The sequence below is a fragment of the Eucyclogobius newberryi genome, unplaced genomic scaffold (genome assembly GCF_026437365.1).
Source record: "Eucyclogobius newberryi isolate DKJ021-1_F unplaced genomic scaffold, fEucNew1.0.hap1 SCAF_15, whole genome shotgun sequence".
Classification (NCBI taxonomy): Eukaryota; Metazoa; Chordata; class Actinopteri; order Gobiiformes; family Gobiidae; genus Eucyclogobius; species Eucyclogobius newberryi.
The window spans coordinates 7,367,460-7,386,924 of record NW_027315779.1 but is presented as its reverse complement, the minus strand read 5'-3'; the positions used below and the strand labels follow the sequence as shown (position 1 = coordinate 7,386,924).

General features: G+C 42.3%; 1 protein-coding gene and 1 pseudogene across 3 annotated transcripts; both read right to left on the bottom strand.

The window, feature by feature from the left end:
- Nucleotides 1-3,063: 3,063 nt before the first annotated feature.
- Nucleotides 3,064-8,835, bottom strand: LOC140360618 (UDP-glucuronosyltransferase 1A5-like; annotated as a pseudogene).
- A 1,520-nt stretch (nucleotides 8,836-10,355) lies between these two features.
- On the bottom strand, nucleotides 10,356-18,780 carry LOC140360614 (UDP-glucuronosyltransferase 1A5-like). Of its 3 annotated transcripts, none has more exons than XM_072445920.1 (4): nucleotides 18,704-18,780; nucleotides 18,329-18,627; nucleotides 17,553-18,257; nucleotides 10,356-11,032 (listed from the first exon to the last, which is right to left on the bottom strand). In XM_072445920.1, exons 1-4 carry the CDS (start codon nucleotides 18,705-18,707, stop codon nucleotides 10,454-10,456), a joined length of 1,587 nt encoding a protein of 528 aa, XP_072302021.1. In that variant the 5' UTR covers nucleotides 18,708-18,780; the 3' UTR covers nucleotides 10,356-10,453. The 3 variants fall into 3 exon arrangements, with proteins under 3 accessions (XP_072302021.1, XP_072302022.1, XP_072302020.1); XM_072445921.1 differs by lacking the exons at nucleotides 17,553-18,257; nucleotides 18,329-18,627; nucleotides 18,704-18,780 and adding exons at nucleotides 11,108-11,821; nucleotides 12,094-12,386; nucleotides 12,789-12,870 and having other exon boundaries at nucleotides 10,357-11,032; XM_072445919.1 differs by lacking the exon at nucleotides 10,356-11,032 and adding an exon at nucleotides 16,787-17,476.
- Nucleotides 18,781-19,465: the final 685 nt, after the last annotated feature.

Below are 19,465 nucleotides of genomic sequence, written 5' to 3'. Positions count from 1 at the left end.
TTCATCCAGTGACTTATTTTACACGTGGATATGTTGACGACCCCAACATCCTTTTCTTACCAAAGCAGCTACTGCCTTATAATCTTTTTTTTCTTTAATTTTTCTGGTTCAACAAAGATGTAACAGAGCAGTATTGATTATAAATACCATCATTGAAATTCACACACTCTCGTATGAACCCCTTTTCTAAAAACCCTTGGGGATCTCCTAGGCTAGGAATGAGTGCTCTAAATGTTTATAACTGTAAATAATTGTGAACCATTTGTGTCCACTTCACTTCCCAAAAGGCTAGCAAGACCATTCTGTAAAGCAAGTTAAAGCAAGGCTCTTTTGGCAGGAGATCTAAGATTGACAACATTAAGAGGTCGGCTCCAGGCTCTGGAAGAGGAGACATGATAGAGAACCACAGACAGTGCACATTTTTGGCAGTGTTTCCCCACAGCCTTCAGGTAGACACTTGAGATGAGATTCTTAGGGTGATTGGGAGAGGATACTTCAAATTCAGGCAGGCTTTGTACTTTTGTACTGTAAGCAGCAGATGGGAGGAAGGAAGGCAGGAAATCGAGATTTATCTGATTGGCTTTGTGCCACATTATACATCAGACTATGCATTATCCAGACAATCCATCCAGGTGCATTTTTTTTGGGACAAAATGTGGCATTTTGAGGAAAAGTCTTGTGTCTTTTCAGTGATGACGCATGTTGGACCGTGTCGCACAAATGAAATGGTTCTCAATTCTGTCACAGCAAAAGCCCAACACTTTTTTCACACTCTCTTATTTGTGCCTTGAGCCAGGTACTTCTGTTGTGTTTCTTCCAAATGCAAATGCAAAACAGCTGACCAAAGAAATTGTGAATTTATGAAGTTTCGGAAAGGACCAGCGCAACATGCCATCCAGGATACACTCCCTGATTAATGCAGTGTGTTTATTAGTTGAATGAGTTTATCCCACACATTGGCACACCACTATATATCTAGATGTGTACGAAATATAAATGCAAACTAAGCTATGTAGTTCACAGCTGGGTAATGGGAAAAATAGATATAATTTAGTGATGAAGTCAGATTCAAGTGTTACCATTTTAATGATGTATTGTAATGTATGATTATGATTTTCATAGGACAAACGAGTAACATGTAACAAAAACACGAACAGAAACCCAGTGTTAATTGTATAGAGTGTGTCATTAGGCCCAACAAAGCTTCATTCTAGTAAATACAAGGGTTAATTTGTTAACACTCCACAACAATGCATTTATTACTTTTCATCACTCTGAAATCAAATGGATAATCTGAAAAATGTTGATTTACTGAACATGTTAATCAGGAGGTAGTATGTGCCTGAACTGTGGCTTAACATTGCATGTTCTTAACCTGAAAACATTTAACATTGTTGGCAATTCTAAATACGGCTAGTTTTCAAAAGTCAAGTGTCATGTAATTAGCTTGTAGATCTATTTAACAGGACAGGCGCACTTATCCTAAAACTCAAACCACATGATCTGAGGGTTTTCTGAGATCGCAGTCTCTTCCAGATGTTAACTGCTTCAAGAAATAAAGAAAAAACATCACGGTGGCCGCTATTTTCAAAACTCTGTCTTTGGCACTGACAATGTTCAGAAGATTATGTCATTTATAGAAAATATTACCAAAATAACTATCAGAGTGTTGCCAAAGAAACAAAGGTGTGGCATTTTTGCAGGTTGCCCACCCGAATACATACCGCCATAGTGTCCATATGAACAGCATACACTATTTGACACATAGCCTACTCCAGTTAAATAAAGAAATATGGCTAGGTAAACGGAAGGGTAATACCAAAAAATAAATAATAATAGAAACCTGCTTATTAACATAATGTTTACTCCTGACTCTGGCACCAGCAGGAGGCTGATCCATGTTTAGTCCTGACTCTGGCACCAGCAGGAGGCCGGTCCATGTTTAGTCCTGACTCTGGCACCAGCAGGAGGCCGGTCCATGTTTAGTCCTGACTCTGGCACCAGCAGGAGGCCGGTCCATGTTTAGTCCTGACTCTGGCACCAGCAGGAGGCCGGTCCATGTTTAGTCCTGACTCTGGCACCAGCAGGAGGCCGGTCCATGTTTAGTCCTGACTCTGGCACCAGCAGGAGACCGGTCCATGTTTAGTCCTGACTCTGGCACCAGCAGGAGGCCGGTCCATGTTTAGTCCTGACTCTGGGCACCAGCAGGAGGCCGGTCCATGTTGAGTCCTGACTCTGGCACCAGCAGGAGGCCGGTCCATGTTTAGTCTCGACTCTGGCACCAGCAGGAGGCCGGTCCATGTTTAGTCCTGACTCTGGCACCAGCAGGAGGCCTGGTCCATGTTTAGTCCTGACTCTGGCACCAGCAGGAGGCTGATCCATGTTTAGTCCTGACTCTGGCACCAGCAGGAGGCTGATCCATGTTTAGTCCTGACTCTGGAACCAGCAGGAGGCCGGTCCATGTTTAGTCCTGACTCTGGCACCAGCAGGAGGCCGGTCCATGTTTAGTCCTGACTCTGGCACCAGCAGGAGGCCGGTCCATGTTTAGTCTTGACTCTGGCACCAGCAGGAGGCCGGTCCATGTTTAGTCCTGACTCTGGCACCAGCAGGAGGCCGGTTCCTGAGGTTCTCAGAGTCGGAGATGGTTCATATGGCACCAACATGTGCGAGCTGTACTTTGGTGCTAGGCCATGGAGAGACTTGTACACAAACAGAGCTGCTTTAAAGTCTATTCTCTGAGTTTGGAGAGGCCAGTGAGCAGGCCGTTACAGTAGTCTACTCTACTGGAGACAAACGCATGGATAAGTCTCTCCAAATCTAGTTTGGACACTATATTTTTGATTTTGGCAAATGTTTTTTTAGATGGTAAAAAGCTGCCGATGTTATTGATTTGATGTGGCTTTTAAAGGCAAGGCAAGTTTATTTGTAGAGCACATTTCATACACCATGCAATTCAAAGTGCTTCACACAACAGGAAAAATGCATTAAAATCACAAAGTCCCGAAGTCTGAGTCCATTATTACCCCCAGATTTTTAACTTGGTTTATAGGTTGTTGTAGCTGCTTTGAATGGACCATATAATGTAACTGAGAAGTGTTCACACTAAAAAAGCTAAACTGTGATTATTCCAGCTTGTGTTTGATCTTGGTTCTGTTCCTGCAGCACAGGAGTCTGAACAGAGCCACTACACAGAGCATTGTCCCAATGACAGCAGTCAGTAAGAACAGCAGGACGTCCACACAGTAGTACGAGTACCAGGGCATCTTATAGGCCTGAGTGCGCAGGTGAGGGGCCCCTTTATGGCGCATCACATACTCCACCCAAAACACAGCCTGGTCCATGGGGGACAGGGGCTGGTCCCTGTGCAGATGGGACAGTCTCTGCATGTTGTCCCTGTAGTGCTCCTGCTGGAGCAGCTCCTTTAGGCCCTGCTCAAAACTGTGTTCATTCAGATCACTGAGCCTGATGATCTTCCCTGCGCCTCTCGCCACCAGACGGAGCAGATTGTCAAACTGGTCAAAGAACAGCGGGATGCCCAGCACTGGGACACCGTGGTAGATGGCCTCCTGGACCCCGTTAGTTCCACCATGAGCCACGAAGGCTTTAGTCTGAGGGTGTCCCAGGAGGTCCTTTTGAGGCATCCAGTCCACGATCAGAGTGTTGTTGCCCACAGTAGAAGGTCGTGCCCCCTTGTGCCTCCAGATCACCTATAAAAGGGTTAAACACTGGTGATAATTTTTTTTTTTTTTTTTACAGGTTTTACAATTCTGGAACATTGAGTACCTACTTTTTGGGGCAGTTTAGTGAAAACACTGGCCATTTCATCAGCCACTTCAGAAGGCAAAGCATCAACGTAAGTGCCCAGGGTCATAATGATAACTCCATGTTCTCCAGCACTCTGCACAAAGTTCTCCAGCTCTGTTTGCACTGAAACCCTCCCATGTAGATGACATTAGGCATTGTGGGTCGAGGAAAGTCAAACACAAAATCAGACCTGAACAGCCAAATGTCTGCGTCCTGCAGAAGTGAGACAATATCACATCCACCCTCTATATACTTTTCACAGAGGGCATCATAGCTTGGTCCAGTCAAATAATGCTGTTGAAATAGTGTAATACCATAGAAAAATACATTTTTAACTCTTTGTAAGAAGTCCATTTTGTCTGTCAATCCTGATCCTGGTACTGGGATGTAGGACAGAGGGGAAGGGGCTAACATGAATTGCCCATCGCCGCTTGTGACCCAGCGAACATTTAAAACTAAAGGCAGTTTTAGATACTTGGCCAGCACCACTCCTGGTGCTATGGCAGGATCTGTGAGCATCAAATCATATTTTGCTTCCAATAAACTCTTGACCACTTTATCATCTTCCAATAGACTCCCCAATGCCTCACACCAGATCATATGAGCCCTGCTTATCATCTTCAGAAAATCTTTGGTATGTTTGAGAAATGTAATGGCTGAGGCTCCCTCTCTCTGCGCCTGAAAGAAGATAAGAGATAAAGATAAGAGACCTTCACCTTTCAAAAGTATGACAGAGTATAAGGGCCAACCCGAACAAAAAACCATTGCAGGCACGAGAGAAAAAAGTCCTACATTTTCGACGTTAAAGTCCTGTTATGAGATTAAAGTCGAAGTCATAGAAATCTTAATATTACGAGATAAAGGTAATAATAGTCATATTAATATAGTCAACATTTTTAGATTCAGGGTTCGAAACTTTCAGCACCACGGCCAGGACGCAAATGGCGCTTGACTTGGATGAGTAAAAAGTTACTACAAAAAGGCCACAATAGATGTCGACCTTTGTAAGGCGGGCCTTTTAGACATCACAAACAATCATTTCCCCTGGGCAGTGTCCTCATGTCCTCGTGGAGCCGTGCGCTTTGTGCAGCCAGTGCCTCACAGTTAGGATATAATGACGTACTCCGGTGTGGGATGCACTGTCATTGTAGTCATCAGCCTGGGCTACATGGGAGTGTTAGGCTGTAGTTGTGTTACTCGGCTGTAAGAGGTGGAATGAGGTGTATGGATGATGGCGTGTGCGTAAAACATCACTTTTTGGCTGGCAAACACGATCCAAGCGTTAGACAGGGTGAGCTGAGTAGAAGCGCAGACTTCAGACAGATGTTTCGGTTTTCTGTGTGTTTTACCGAGTTTGTCCAAGGGATGACAAACAACACCGAGGCTGCTCCACGTGTCTGCGGGCGGCTGTGGCACGGAGCACGGCTGGTGTTTGAACCCATGGTGCACTATGGGTACGCTATGGAGAAAGCAAAGGGTTTATCCAACAGTGTGTGGATGATGCGTAACAGGAAAGGTGCTGCTAAACGGCAGTGTTCTGTCTTGTAATCAGCACACATGTAAGACATGTTTAAAGGCCAGGAAACACTTTAACATCTATTGCAGGCGTTTATGTAGTTCTAAACTGTTTACTCATCCAAGCCCATTCTTTTGCGTCCTGGCCGTGGTGGCCAAAGGGATTTTCTCAAGTCACTCTGAATTGGAAAATTGACACCGGCCCCTAAACTACGACTTTATTCTCATAAAGTTATGATTACAACCATTTTACAGTGCTACTGCATGACCCACAATGACCCATGTGCTTCCTAAAGGTTGAATAGAGGATTTTTTGCCGATTTGAGAACTCAAGCGACTGTTAGTCCCCTTTTTTTTTTTTAAATGCTCGTAAGCACATTCACTCCCACAGTTCTCCAGTTCTTTTTGAGACGCCGCCTGCCATCAAACCTTGCGTGGAAGCACGCAACAGCCCCGCTGCTACACGTGCGTTTGTTTATTAGATTGCATAGCATCTCTCGTCTCCGCAGATTTCCCTCTCTTCTGAGCAAGTTCGAACAGTCTTTCTCAGTCGTCCCTCAGCCATTTTTGTACTTCGCTCCTACGCTGGGAGCTACACCGAAGGAACTTGCTGCTAGCTTCGCAAAACACACACCGGCATATCAACCACGCAAACGCAGCCAGGGGAACGTGCCAAAATGAGACTCAGATTGGTCGCAAAAATCCTTTATTCAACCTTTAACCCTTCTTGTGTTTAACAGTTTTGCTCAATATTACATCAGAGGATTTATGAAAACATTAGCTGTCCATCTAAAATAACTATAACTGTAACAAAACCATCTATTTTTAAAAGGTGAAATAAGTTTAAATACCACTACCATGTCCTAAGATTATTTATATACCTGTATATGCTTTGCAAGAAAGACTCCAAGAACATCCTCCAGAGCTTCCTCCATCTGGAGGTTGACCGAGGTGTAGAGAGGAGACTGTTCGGGGATGTACCAGCTGGTGGAGGCTCGTATCACGGTCAGCTTGTGTCCATGAGAGTGAAGCTCCTCCATCAGCACCTTCATATTGATCCAGTGACTGCCGTCCACCGGAAACACCAAGATGTTTCCTCCATCACAGGACGGTGCCAAAGAGATCACACATAGATACAAGAGGCAGGCTATCCCACATTGTTTGGTCATGTTGTCTGAAGGGACAGAAAGCAACACTACATCAATCATTTGCTATCCAGCCACTTCAATTTTATTTTTGAAAGCTGGAAAATCTTGGGTCTCCTCAGAGCAAATCAATACTTCCTCAAGTTGGTCGTTGAACCAATCATATCTATCTGTGCAGCACATCATTAACTATACCATACTGTATTACACAGCATTCATTCTATAGAATTCAGAACGATACAGTTTTCTGTGAGTCTTACTTGTAACATTTTTAGCTGCCTTGACTTCTCAATCTTCCACCCATAAAAAAATGTGAATAAGACAAGTAAATGTCCATCAGTTTTTAGCTGGTCATTGTAAATACTAACAATATGCATTTTGAACAGGCACATATAATAATGTAATCATCTTTAGAAGCAGAATTTGCGTACCTGTCCTCTCTCTTCTCACTCATTGAAGTGCAGCCAGATTTCTCTTTGTGTTTAAACTCAAACTGTAGGTCAAAGTCGAGCCCTGTTAAGATAAAGAGTTACATGAGGCACGTGTCATAGTGATTGACTGTGGGAAGTATGCAGTTATGTCAACAGTTATGACACATATTGATATTTATCTGCATACAAGCTAAAATACTCTTCTTTTGAAAAGACTACTGGTACATGTAAAATAACACAGCTTGATGTTGCTTTTTACAATAATTACCTGCCGTGATTCACCAGCAGTTTCTCAAGTGGATGGGAACATTTCTGAATGCTAGAACAACTTTATCTACCGTGCAGCCCTCTGAGCCACTATCAAGTTGTACATGTAATAATACATTAGAAACTTTTTTTTGTGAAATACTTTAAAGTAAATGCACAAGTTTAACCCCTGCACATTTATTTTACATTTAATATTTGTTAACTTTTAATATAATTTAGTAAAACACAAATACATAAAATACACATCACAACTGCAAGAGCTTGAACAAGACCGATAAGCAAAAATCAGTTTAAATAATATAAATGATAACCAGACTCAAAATAAAATGCGTATGTCATATTTGCATTGTAAATTACATTGTGTAAGGCATGTGTCCCTTAAGATAAATACATCTTGATCTAACATGAAATAAATAAGGTTTGCAAATAACAACAACTAACATTCTTAAGGTTTAACTGAATACAATTGCCTTCAAGAGGTCTGGGACACTATTGGGCATAGTATTTTGGCAGTGGCGTGCCGTTGGTCTGGGGCCTGGGCCTTCAGTGAGGTCCTACACAGTCCCACCCGAATTAATCCACCTCTTATTACCATCATTATGATACCATGGCTCTAGACACTATACATTTAGACAGAAAGGCAGTTTAACCAGGCGTTGCGTCACCTTTTTGTGCTGTGGTTAAATCTAGTTTTTATCACCTTCGGCTTTTATCTAGACTCAAATCGGTTTTATCTTTTAGCGACCGGGAGCGGGTGATCATGTTTTTATCTCTACACGTCTTAACTTCTGTAATGCACGGTACACTGGTATTAGCCAAGCTAACCTGTCACGCTTACAGTTAGTTCAAAATTCCGCAATGAGTCTTTTAACTGGCACACGTCGTAGAGAACAAATTACACCCAGTCTATCTTCACTGCACTGGCTCCCAATGCGTTTTAAAGTTGATTTTAAAATGTTGTCGTTTGTTTTTAAAAGAGCTTCAAGGACTGGCCCCGACGTACATTTTAGACCTCATTGTTCCCTACACTCCTGCACGCTTGCTGAGGTCTGAGGGCCAGTCCAAACTTCTTCCCAAATAGGAGCCTTTTCTGTAGCTGGCCCCAAACTTTGGAACGCTCTTCCTCCCCACATAAAGACTGCACCTTCAGTTGATGCTTTTAAGTCTTGCTTAAAAACGCACTTTATTCACTTGCATGAGAATTGTGTGGTCCTCTGATGGTCTTTTAATATTTGAAATATTTTATGTCATTTTTAATTTGTTTTTATTTAGTTTGTACGTATTTATTTTTCAACATATTTTACTTGTGCTTGTTTTGTACACTGTGCAGCACTTTGGAGACTTTGTGTTTGTAAAATGTGCTATACAAATAAAGTTGGATTGGATTCATGGACACAGAGTTGGCTCATTTTGGATCATCATATCCTACATACTCATGTTAAAGAATATCATTGCTGATTTAAGTGACTTATCCCGGGAGTCTACCCTGTATTAAGTTACTACATTATATTTCTACTATGCATTTAGCTTGAACAGAAATCAAAATCAAAAATGTACTCACAAGGTCTTCTTCTACCATGTGTTTCTCATCAGCCTGGGTGAGAGCTTCCAGAGTATCCTGTTTCCTTTATCAGAAAGCACCTAACATGAAAAACACAAACCATTTAGTAACACAACTTTACCATATTTTCAATGAGGCTAAAGCTAAGAGTGTATTTCCTGTGCTTTCTGGTACAACCTAAAGATCTCAGGTTTCACTGAACTCACTAGTTCTCAGGAGAACAACATAACTTATAGTCCATCTGCTGGGTCCTACTGCCAGACATTTTTGGGGATATTCCCTCAGTTTGTGGATTGGTAAATAGTGTTGAGAGTTGAGGGTATGGAAATGTTATGTCCATGAAATATTTCTAATGAAAGTTTAAACAACCTCATTTTATGGAGTACAGAGGACTGGTGTCAGTGGAACCACCTCCTCATCAACGCGGGGAAGACCAAGGAGATGGTGGTGGACTTCTGCAGACGCCACCCCACTGCCCCCTCACCAGTGAACATCCAGGGACGGGACACTGAGAGAGTGACTCATACAAGTACCTTGGTGTTCATCTGAACCACAAACTGGACTGGACTCATAACACAGACGCACTGTACAGGAAGAGCCAGAGTCGTCTCTACCTCCTGAGGAGACTCAGGTCTTTTGGAGTGACAGGGCCACTCCTGAAGACCTTCTACGACTCTGTGGTGGCATCAGCCCTCCTGTAGGTGTGGCCTGCTGGAGCAGCAGCATCACAGAGAGGGAGAGGAAGAGGCTGGACAGTCATCAAGAAGTCCAGCTCCGTCCTGGGCTGTGCTCTGGACTCGGTGCAGGAGGTGGGGGACAGGAGGGTCCTGGCTAGATTCACATCTATGCTGGACCATGAGTGTCGCCCCCTGCAAGACACTGTCCCCTGCAGGACACTCTGTCCGCTCTGGAGAGCAGCTTCAGTGACTGATCCACCCTCGCTGTGTGAAGGAGACGTTTTACAGGTCTTTCCTTCTGCTGCTGTCGGACTCTACAACAAACACTCTTAGTCCTGAACATGTGTCATTCATCTTCATATTCATGTGCAATACTCTGACATAATGTCAATCATCTTGGTGCAATATTCTCTGCGCATATAACAGCTGTAAATAAGAGTATTACTATTGTTATTGTCATTTTTTTTAATCAAGAGTATAAGAGGTTTTTTATAAGAGTTTTATAAGTGCTTTTCTACAAGAGTGTTTTTTATAAGTTATGTTTTTTTATTATTTACTTCTGTGCCTACTTTGTGCTGCAGCGCTGAAATTTCCCCATTGTGGGACAAATAAAGGCTTATCTTATCTTACCTTATTTAAACACATTGAAACTTTGACCTTAAGAATGGTATTTATACAGTGTTTTAATTACTATTATTATTGTTATAGAAGGTTCAGCCATAATGTAAAATCCTTAAACATGGGATATACACTCACATCACCGACATCAGGACACAACTGTAACACATAATATAAATATTACACCATATCTGGTTTGACACATTGTCATATCATATCTGAATCCATAAAATACAAAAAATGAATTTGTTTGAGGGAAATGTAGTTTAGATTGTAATAAAATTCTATAACCTTTTTCATAGTTAGATCCTGAAATTGAAAAGTCTCCTCTGGATCTGACTGTACATTTTTGTTTTTGGTGTGAGATATTTAAGAATCACTGGCATAATGGTATTTTACACAATGTAAAAAAACATAAATATTCTTAAACATTCATCATTGTTGTTTGATCTTGGTTCTGTTCCTGCAGCACAGGAGTCTGAACAGAGCCACTACACAGAGCATTGTCCCAATGACAGCAGTCAGTAAGAACAGCAGGACGTCCACACAGTAGTACGAGTACCAGGGCATCTTATAGGCCTGTGTGCGCAGGTGAGGGGCCCCTTTATGGCGCATCACATACTCCACCCAAAACACAGCCTGGTCCATGGGGGACAGGGGCTGGTCCCTGTGCAGATGGGACAGTCTCTGCATGTTGTCCCTGTAGTGCTCCTGCTGGAGCAGCTCCTTTAGGCCCTGCTCAAAACTGTGTTCATTCAGATCACTGAGCCTGATGATCTTCCCTGCGCCTCTCGCCTCCAGACGGAGCAGATTGTCAAACTGGTCAAAGAACAGCGGGATGCCCAGCACTGGGACACCGTGGTAGATGGCCTCCTGGACCCCGTTAGTTCCACCATGAGCCACGAAGGCTTTAGTCTGAGGGTGTCCCAGGAGGTCCTTTTGAGGCATCCAGTCCACGATCAGAGTGTTGTTGCCCACAGTAGAAGGTCGTGCCCCCTTGTGCCTCCAGATCACCTATAAAAGGGTTAAACACTGGTGATACATAATTTTTTTTACAGGTTTTACAATTCTGGAACATTGAGTACCTACTTTTTGGGGCAGTTTAGCGAAAACACTGGCCATTTCATCAGCCACTTCAGAAGGCAAAGCATCGACTAAAGTGCCCAGGGTCATAATGATAACTCCATGTTCTCCAGCACTCTGCACAAAGTTCTCCAGCTCTGCAGGCAGAGGCTGAGTCTGTTTGCACTGAAACCCTCCCATGTAGATGACATTAGGCATTGTGGGTCGAGGAAAGTCAAACACAAAATCAGACCTGAACAGCCAAATGTCTGCGTCCTGCAGAAGTGAGACAATATCACATCCACCCTCTATATACTTTTCACAGAGGGCATCATAGCTTGGTCCAGTCAAATAATGCTGTTGAAATAGTGTAATACCATAGAAAAATACATTTTTAACTCTTTGTAAGAAGTCCATTTTGTCTGTCAATCCTGATCCTGGTACTGGGATGTAGGACAGAGGGGAAGGGGCTAACATGAATTGCCCATCGCCGCTTGTGACCCAGCGAACATTTAAAACTAAAGGCAGTTTTAGATACTTGGCCAGCACCACTCCTGGTGCTATGGCAGGATCTGTGAGCATCAAATCATATTTTGCTTCCAATAAACTCTCGACCACTTTATCATCTTCCAATAGACTCCCCAATGCCTCACACCAGATCATATGAGCCCTGCTTATCATCTTCAGAAAATCTTTGGTATGTTTGAGAAATGTAATGGCTGAGGCTCCCTCTCTCTGCGCCTGAAAGAAGATAAGAGATAAAGATAAGAGACCTTCACCTTTCAAAAGAACAAGATTAGAACCACTTTAAAGTACTGTGTTACTGTATGAGCCACTATGACCTATGAGCTTCTTAACCCTTCTTGTGTAATACAGCTTTGCTCAATATTATATAAGAGGATTTATGAAAACATTAGCTCTACATGTACAATAACTATATATATTACAAAATCATCTATGTTTAAAATGTGAAGTTGAAATACCACTACCATGTCCTAAGATTATTTATGTACCTTTATTTGCTCTGCAAGAAAGACTCCAAAAAAATCCTCCAGAGCTTCCTCCATCTGGAGGTTGACCGAGGTGTAGAGAGGAGACTGTTCGGGGATGTACCAGCTGGTGGAGGCTCGTATCACGGTCAGCTTGTGTCCATGAGAGTGAAGCTCCTCCATCAGCACCTTCATATTGATCCAGTGACTGCCGTCCACCGGAAACACCAAGATGTTTCCTCCATCACAGGACGGTGCCAAAGAGATCACACATAGATACAAGAGGCAGGCTATCCCACATTGTTTGGTCATGTTGTCTGAAGGGACAGAAAGCAACACTACATCAATCATTTGCTATCCAGCCACTTCAATTTTATTTTTGAAAGCTGGAAAATCTTGGGTCTCCTCAGAGCAAATCAATACTTCCTCAAGTTGGTCGTTGAACCAATCATATCTATCTGTGCAGCACATCATTAACTATACCATACTGTATTACACAGCATTCATTCTATAGAATTCAGAACGATACAGTTTTCTGTGAGTCTTACTTGTAACATTTTTAGCTGCCTTGACTTCTCAATCTTCCACCCATAAAAAAATGTGAATAAGACAAGTAAATGTCCATCAGTTTTTAGCTGGTCATTGTAAATACTAACAATATGCATTTTGAACAGGCACATATAATAATGTAATCATCTTTAGAAGCAGAATTTGCGTACCTGTCCTCTCTCTTCTCACTCATTGAAGTGCAGCCAGATTTCTCTTTGTGTTTAAACTCAAACTGTAGGTCAAAGTCGAGCCCTGTTAAGATAAAGAGTTACATGAGGCACGTGTCATAGCGATTGACTGTGGGAAGTATGCAGGTGGCTCATTTTGGATCATCATATCCTACATACTCATGTTAAAGAATATCATTGCGGATTTAAGTGACTTATCCCAGGAGTCTACCCTGTATTAACTTACATTACATTTCTACTATGCACTTAGCTTGAACAGAAATCTCAAAAATGTACTCACAAGGTCTTCTTCTACTATGTGTTTCTCATCAGCCTGGGTGAGAGCTTCCAGAGTATCCTGTTTCCTTTATCAGAAAGCACCTAACACGAAAAACACAAACCATTTAGTAACACAACTTTACCATATTTTCAATGAGGCTAAAGCTAAGAGTGTATTTCCTGTGCTTTCTGGTACAACCTAAAGATCTCAGGTTTCACTGAACTCACTAGTTCTCAGGAGAACAACATAACTTATAGTCCATCTGCTGGGTCCTACTGCCAGACATTTTTGGAGATATTCCCTCAGTTTGTGGATTGGTAAATAGTGTTGAGAGTTGAGGGTATGGTACGACGGAGTATAAGGGCCAACCCCCCCCCCCCAAAAAAGTGCTGCACTACGAGAATAATGTCATTAATTAATGAGAAAAAGACGTTAATTATTGAGAAAAAAGTCAAAGTCAGAAAAAAGTAGTAAATTAACGACATGAAACTCATTAAATAACAAGAAAAAAGTAATTAAATAACGAGAAAAAAGTTATTAATTAATGAGAAAAAAAACTCCTTAATTAATGAGAAAAAAGTCGTAGTTTAGGGGCCGATTCAAAGTGACATGATTAGTTCACTTTCAGCCCCACGGTCAGGACGCACAAGAACGGGTTTGGATGAGCTGACAGTTTAGAACTACATAAAAGCCTGAAATAGATGTTAAAGTGTTTCCTGGTCTTTAAAACGATGTCTTACGTGTGTGTTGATTACAAGACAAGACACTGTGTTTAGCAGCACCTTTCCTGTTACGCATCATTCACTGACAGTTGGATAAACTCTACTTTCTCCATGATGCAGCTGTAGTGCATCATGGGCTCAAACAGCAGCCGTGCTCCGCGCCACAGCCGCCCTCAGAGAGGAGGAGCAGCCTCGGTCTTATATTCACACGTTCTCTGCTTCTCTAAGTTGTTTGTCCCCTATTCTCACGTGCTCATTGTGTGCACTTAAGTTTTATGCCCAGATTCTAACCTTTTGTCATCCCTTGGACAAACTCAGTAAAACACACAGAACACAAAACAACCGTCTGCGCTTCCACTCAGCTCCTGACGCCCGGATCGTGTTTGCCAGCCAAAAAGCGATATGTTTTACGCACAAGCATCATCCATGCATCATCCATGCATCATCCATGCATCATCCATGCATCATCCATACATCATCCATGCATCATCCATGCATCACCCATGCATCATCCATACATCATCCATACATCATCCATACATCATCCATACATCACCCATGCATCACCCATGCATCACCCATGCATCATCCATGCATCATCCATGCATCATCCATGCATCATCCATGCATCATCCATGCATCACCCATGCATCATCCATGCATCACCCATACATCATCCATACATCATCCATGCATCATCCATGCATCATCCATGCATCACCCATGCATCACCCATGCATCATCCATACATCATCCATGCATCATCCATGCATCATCCATGCATCACCCATGCATCACCCATGCATCATCCATACATCATCCATACATCATCCATACATCATCCATACATCATCCAGATCCAACACACGCGAGCACCAACACCAGCATTTTTTTGGGGGGGGGGGGGGGGTTGGCCCTTATACTCCGTCGTAGTACAGAAATGTTATGTCCATGAAATGTTTCTAATAAAAGTTTAAACAATCTCATTTTATTTAAAAACATTGAAACTTTTACCTTAAGAATAGTAAAATTATACAGCGTTTTAATTAGGCCCGAGCGCCACAAGCTGGCGAGAGGCCTATTAATCTCGCAAGGCCGTGCAAAGCACGGCTGCGAAAGTGCGCACGTAGTGCGCACGAAATCGAGCGCGAAGCGCTCGCCCACTTCCAAACACTCACTAACGTACTCCTTCACTCACGCACGCCCCGTGCATACTAATTAGTAGTAGGAATATGGAACATTACCGTTGTAAACGGGCGAAGCCCGTGCAAAAGTGCGCACTAAACGAGCACTTTAAATTATATAAAGCGCTCATTTGCCCTAAGTAGCTCACAAATACGTTCCCCATCTCTTGCATGTTCCGTTCATATAAGCATGTAATGCAAAAATTGAACATTATTACTGTATAGAGGGCCAAAAACACAAAGTGGGCGGAGCCCACTCAAAATTAACAAAAGTACCCGTCAGTGACCAGGGACCCACACCATGAGGTAGGAAAGCGCGAGTGCTTTCCAAAAATGTATAGTTTATGATATTTGAAAAATGGGAAACATCGTTTTCGCATCGGAATATTATTCTTTCTTCTTTCTTTCTTCTCGGGACCAACCCCCCTATTTTTCACCCAGTGAACATTGAGGAAAAGTCACAAAAATTTGCACACCTCTAAAAATCGTGCCTCTCTACATTCTGGCTATTTCCCTTTTCTAAAATAAAAAAAATTGGCGCGTCAGCGCCCCCAAATGTACCAAAAATGCATCCAGAGATAGGAAATGACCCAAAAAAAATCTGATTGTAGAATCATGAAATTTGGCGCAGAGGTAGATGGTGACAAGAGAAGTAAAAAATATTATTACGGCAACGCCGTCCGCCCAACCAAATGTCGGCCATATTGCTTCAAAAATGGCTAAGCATGACTCGGGAGTTTTTTCAAACGTCGTACTTTTACGAACTCCTCCCAGGGCGTTGGCTCTAAAAAGCTGAAATTTGGTGAAAATGCTACTGAGGAGTGGGACATCAAAAGTTATCCAAATGACATTGATACCTCTCACGGTCTCTGTGCGGCGAAGCCGCAAACTGTAGCTAGAATTTCAGAAATCTCCCAAATTTAACATTTCTGCCGTTTGCGCAGATAAAGTCCGAATTGTGTCAAATTAGAATCAGTTGTTAAACTCTTTGCCCTAAACCTACTTGAAGTGAAATTAATTAATTTGGCGCCACAGCGCCCCCTACAGATTTTATATGGAGGTTAAATGTTTAGTTTTGCTAAATTATCTGAAATTTGACACAAAACTCAATTTTGGCACCCCCATCAAAAAAGTCAATGAGACCCATGTCATAATTGTTATGGCTTTGCCGTAACGATGACCGAAACCTTCCATGTTATTCCAATGGGGAAATCACCAGAACATGCTTACACTTTAGACTTTCACGAACTCCTCTTAGGGCGTCAGCCCTATTAACGTGAAATTTGGTGAGACTCATCTTCAGGACCATCAAAAGTTATCCACATTTTTATTCAAAGAGTCATGATGTCTGTGCGGCAAAGCCGCACATTTTGCCAAGAATTCAAAATAAAATTGCTTTTTGATGGTAAAACAAAGGGGAGAAGATGTGACAGCGTCACAGATTCAGCAGTAGGCGTAATAAAAGGACAATTGCGGCGGTGTGGCGGCGGCGTGGCGAGGGCCGATCATTGCCGCTTGCGGCTATATTTACTATTATTTTTGTTATAGAAGGTTCAGCCATAATGTAAAATCCTTAAACATAGGACATACACTCACAACTGTAACACATTATATAAATATTACACCATATCTGGTTTGACACATTGTCATATCATATTTGAATCCATAAAATACAAAATATGGATTTGTTCGAGGGAATTGTTTTTTGGATTGTAATAAAATTCTCTAACCTTTTTCATAGTTAAATCCTGAAATTACTACCTGCGTTGCATCAATGACAATAAAGGAATATCTTATCTTATCTTAAATTGAAAAGTCTCCTCTGGATCTGACTGTACATTTTTGTTTTTGGTGTGAGATATTTAAGAATCACTGGCATAATGGTATTTTACACAATGTAAAACCATAAATATCCTTAAACATTTGTCATTGTTGTTTGATCTTGGTTCTGTTCCTGCAACACCCGAGTCTGAACAGAGCCACTACACAGAGCATTGTCCCAATGACAGCAGTCAGTAAGAACAGCAGGACGTCCACACAGTAGTACGAGTACCAGGGCATCTTATAGGCCTGAGTGCGCAGGTGAGGGGCCCCTTTATGGCGCATCACATACTCCACCCAAAACACAGCCTGGTCCATGGGGGACAGGGGCTGGTCCCTGTGCAGATGGGACAGTCTCTGCATGTTGTCCCTGTAGTGCTCCTGCTGGAGCAGCTCCTTTAGGCCCTGCTCAAAACTGTGTTCATTCAGATCACTGAGCCTGATGATCTTCCCTGCACCTCTCGCCACCAGACGGAGCAGATTATCGAACTGGTCAAAGAACAGCGGGATGCCCAGCACTGGGATACCGTGGTAGATGGCCTCCTGAACCCCGTTAGTTCCACCATGAGCCACGAAGACTTTAGTCTGAGGGTGTCCCAGGAGGTCCTTTTGAGGCATCCAGTCCACGATCAGAGTGTTGTTGCCCACGGTAGAAGGTCGTGCCCCCTTGTGCCTCCAGATCACCTATAAGGGTTAAAATTGGATATGAAAAATCTGTTTGTCTGTTTCCTAAACACTTTTTCCAGTATGGAACACTTACTTTTTGAGATAGTTTAGCAAAAACACTGGCCATTTCTTCAGCCAGTTTAATGGGTAATGCGTTGACAACACTTCCCAGGGTCATAATGATAACTCCATGTTCTCCAGCACTCTGCACAAAGTCCTCCAGCTCTGCAGGCAGAGGCTGAGTCTGTTTGCACTGAAACCCTCCCATGTAGATGACATTAGGCATTGTGGGTCGAGGAAAGTCAAACACAAAATCAGACCTGAACAGCCAAATGTCTGCGTCCTGCAGAAGTGAGACAATATCACATCCACCCTCTATATACTTCTCACAGAGGGCATTGTAGCCTGGAATGATTAAGTGCTGATGTGCCAGTGCCACACTGAGGTAAAACACATTTTTAACCCTTTCAAAAAAGTCCATTTTATCTGTGAATCCTGATCCTGTCAGTGGGATGTAGGACACAGGAGATGGAGCTAACGCAAAGTGTCCCTCCATTGCAAGGAACCAACGAACGTTGAGCACCAAAGGCAGGTTTAGGTATTTGGCCAGGATCACACCTGTTGCCACACCAGGATCTGTGAGCATCAAATCATATTTGGCATCCTTCAACTCTTTGAGAAGTGTTTCATTATTAAATATATAAATTATGTCTCCATGCCACATTTCATGGAGCGTCAACAAAAGGGAGATAAAATCATGGCTCAAGAAAACTAGAGCCATCCCTCCCTCCACTTGTGCCTGTGAACAGTACAAACAGTTTAAGGATTGGCCTTTTTCAATATTACATTACTGTAACAAGTAATACATACTTTTAATTGCCTTTCTAAAAACCCACCAAAAAATTCTTTTAGGTTAATTTGTGATGGGAGGTTGATGGTAGAGTATAGATGAGACTGTTCGTCGATGTACCAGCTGCTGTTAGAGCGTATGACGGTCAGTTTGTGCCCGCGAGAGTGAAGCTCCTCCAGCTGCACCTTCATGTTGATCCAGTGACTGCCGTCTAAAGGCAACACCAGGATGTTCCCTCCATCACAGGACGGAGTAAAGGCGACCAAGAAGAGACTGAGGAGGAAACCGTTGCCCCTGACGTCGATCCACAAAGTGTTTCCTAAAGCAGCAAAACAACAAACATCCGTTGTTCCACATGATTCCTGTATCTTGCAGTAAAAAACTGTAATACTTACTCATGCTGAGAACTGGCCGAAAACTTCACAGACATGAACTCAAGTTCAAACTCCAATGTCGCTCTGAGGGTGTACCTTTATTGGTAAATAAGTTACAGACATTACGTAAGGTGTAAGGCCCTCTAGAATTGCTCTTTTTAAATATAAAATTGCAATTTTGCAGAGTATATAAGGCAGTGCACTCAGATATTTGAAGAACTCGTAACTCATACCAATATTTGAGACAAATGAAGTCATGTGGTCATTAGATAAGATATTTCATTTTGGACTGGGAATTTTAATCAAACAAATCCCGCCCACTTCGAAAGTATCTGTGGTTCTGGAGGTAAATTATTAATTCATTGATTATTATTTAGAGAAATTAAAATGTTAAAAAGGCACAGCGGAATCAATAACATGATTCTTTTCAGTCAAAAGAAAACACATAACCCAATAACTTAAAATTCTGCCAATTGTTAATAACTTAGTGATTTAGCTGATTCGCCCCGAGCCAGCTTTCAGACATTTATATTATGGATGCACAAATATATTTGACCAGTATTGGTATTGATATTCACATCATTAAGTAATATCGGTATCAGCCAAAAGCACCGATATTACACCAATAGAAGAGTTAACTCTGCTGTCCCTTCAGAAACAGGAGGAACACAACAGCTCAGTAAACAGAGGCTTTTGTAAAATGAAATGAAGTTATAGAGTTTTAAAAGCTTTGGAAAAGTTTTAGACAAAACTTATCATTAAATATATATGTTTCTGGAAATG

What these genes read in the sequence shown, in the direction of transcription:
- LOC140360614 (XM_072445920.1), bottom strand. An exon ending in TTTTAGAAAGGCAATTAAAA is followed by an intron (nt 18,258 to 18,328) that starts GTATGTATTACT and finishes TACTGTTCACAG; the next exon opens with GCACAAGTGGAGGGAGGGAT. An exon ending in TTGCTAAACTATCTCAAAAA is followed by an intron (nt 11,033 to 17,552) that starts GTAAGTGTTCCA and finishes ACCCTTTTATAG; the next exon opens with GTGATCTGGAGGCACAAGGG.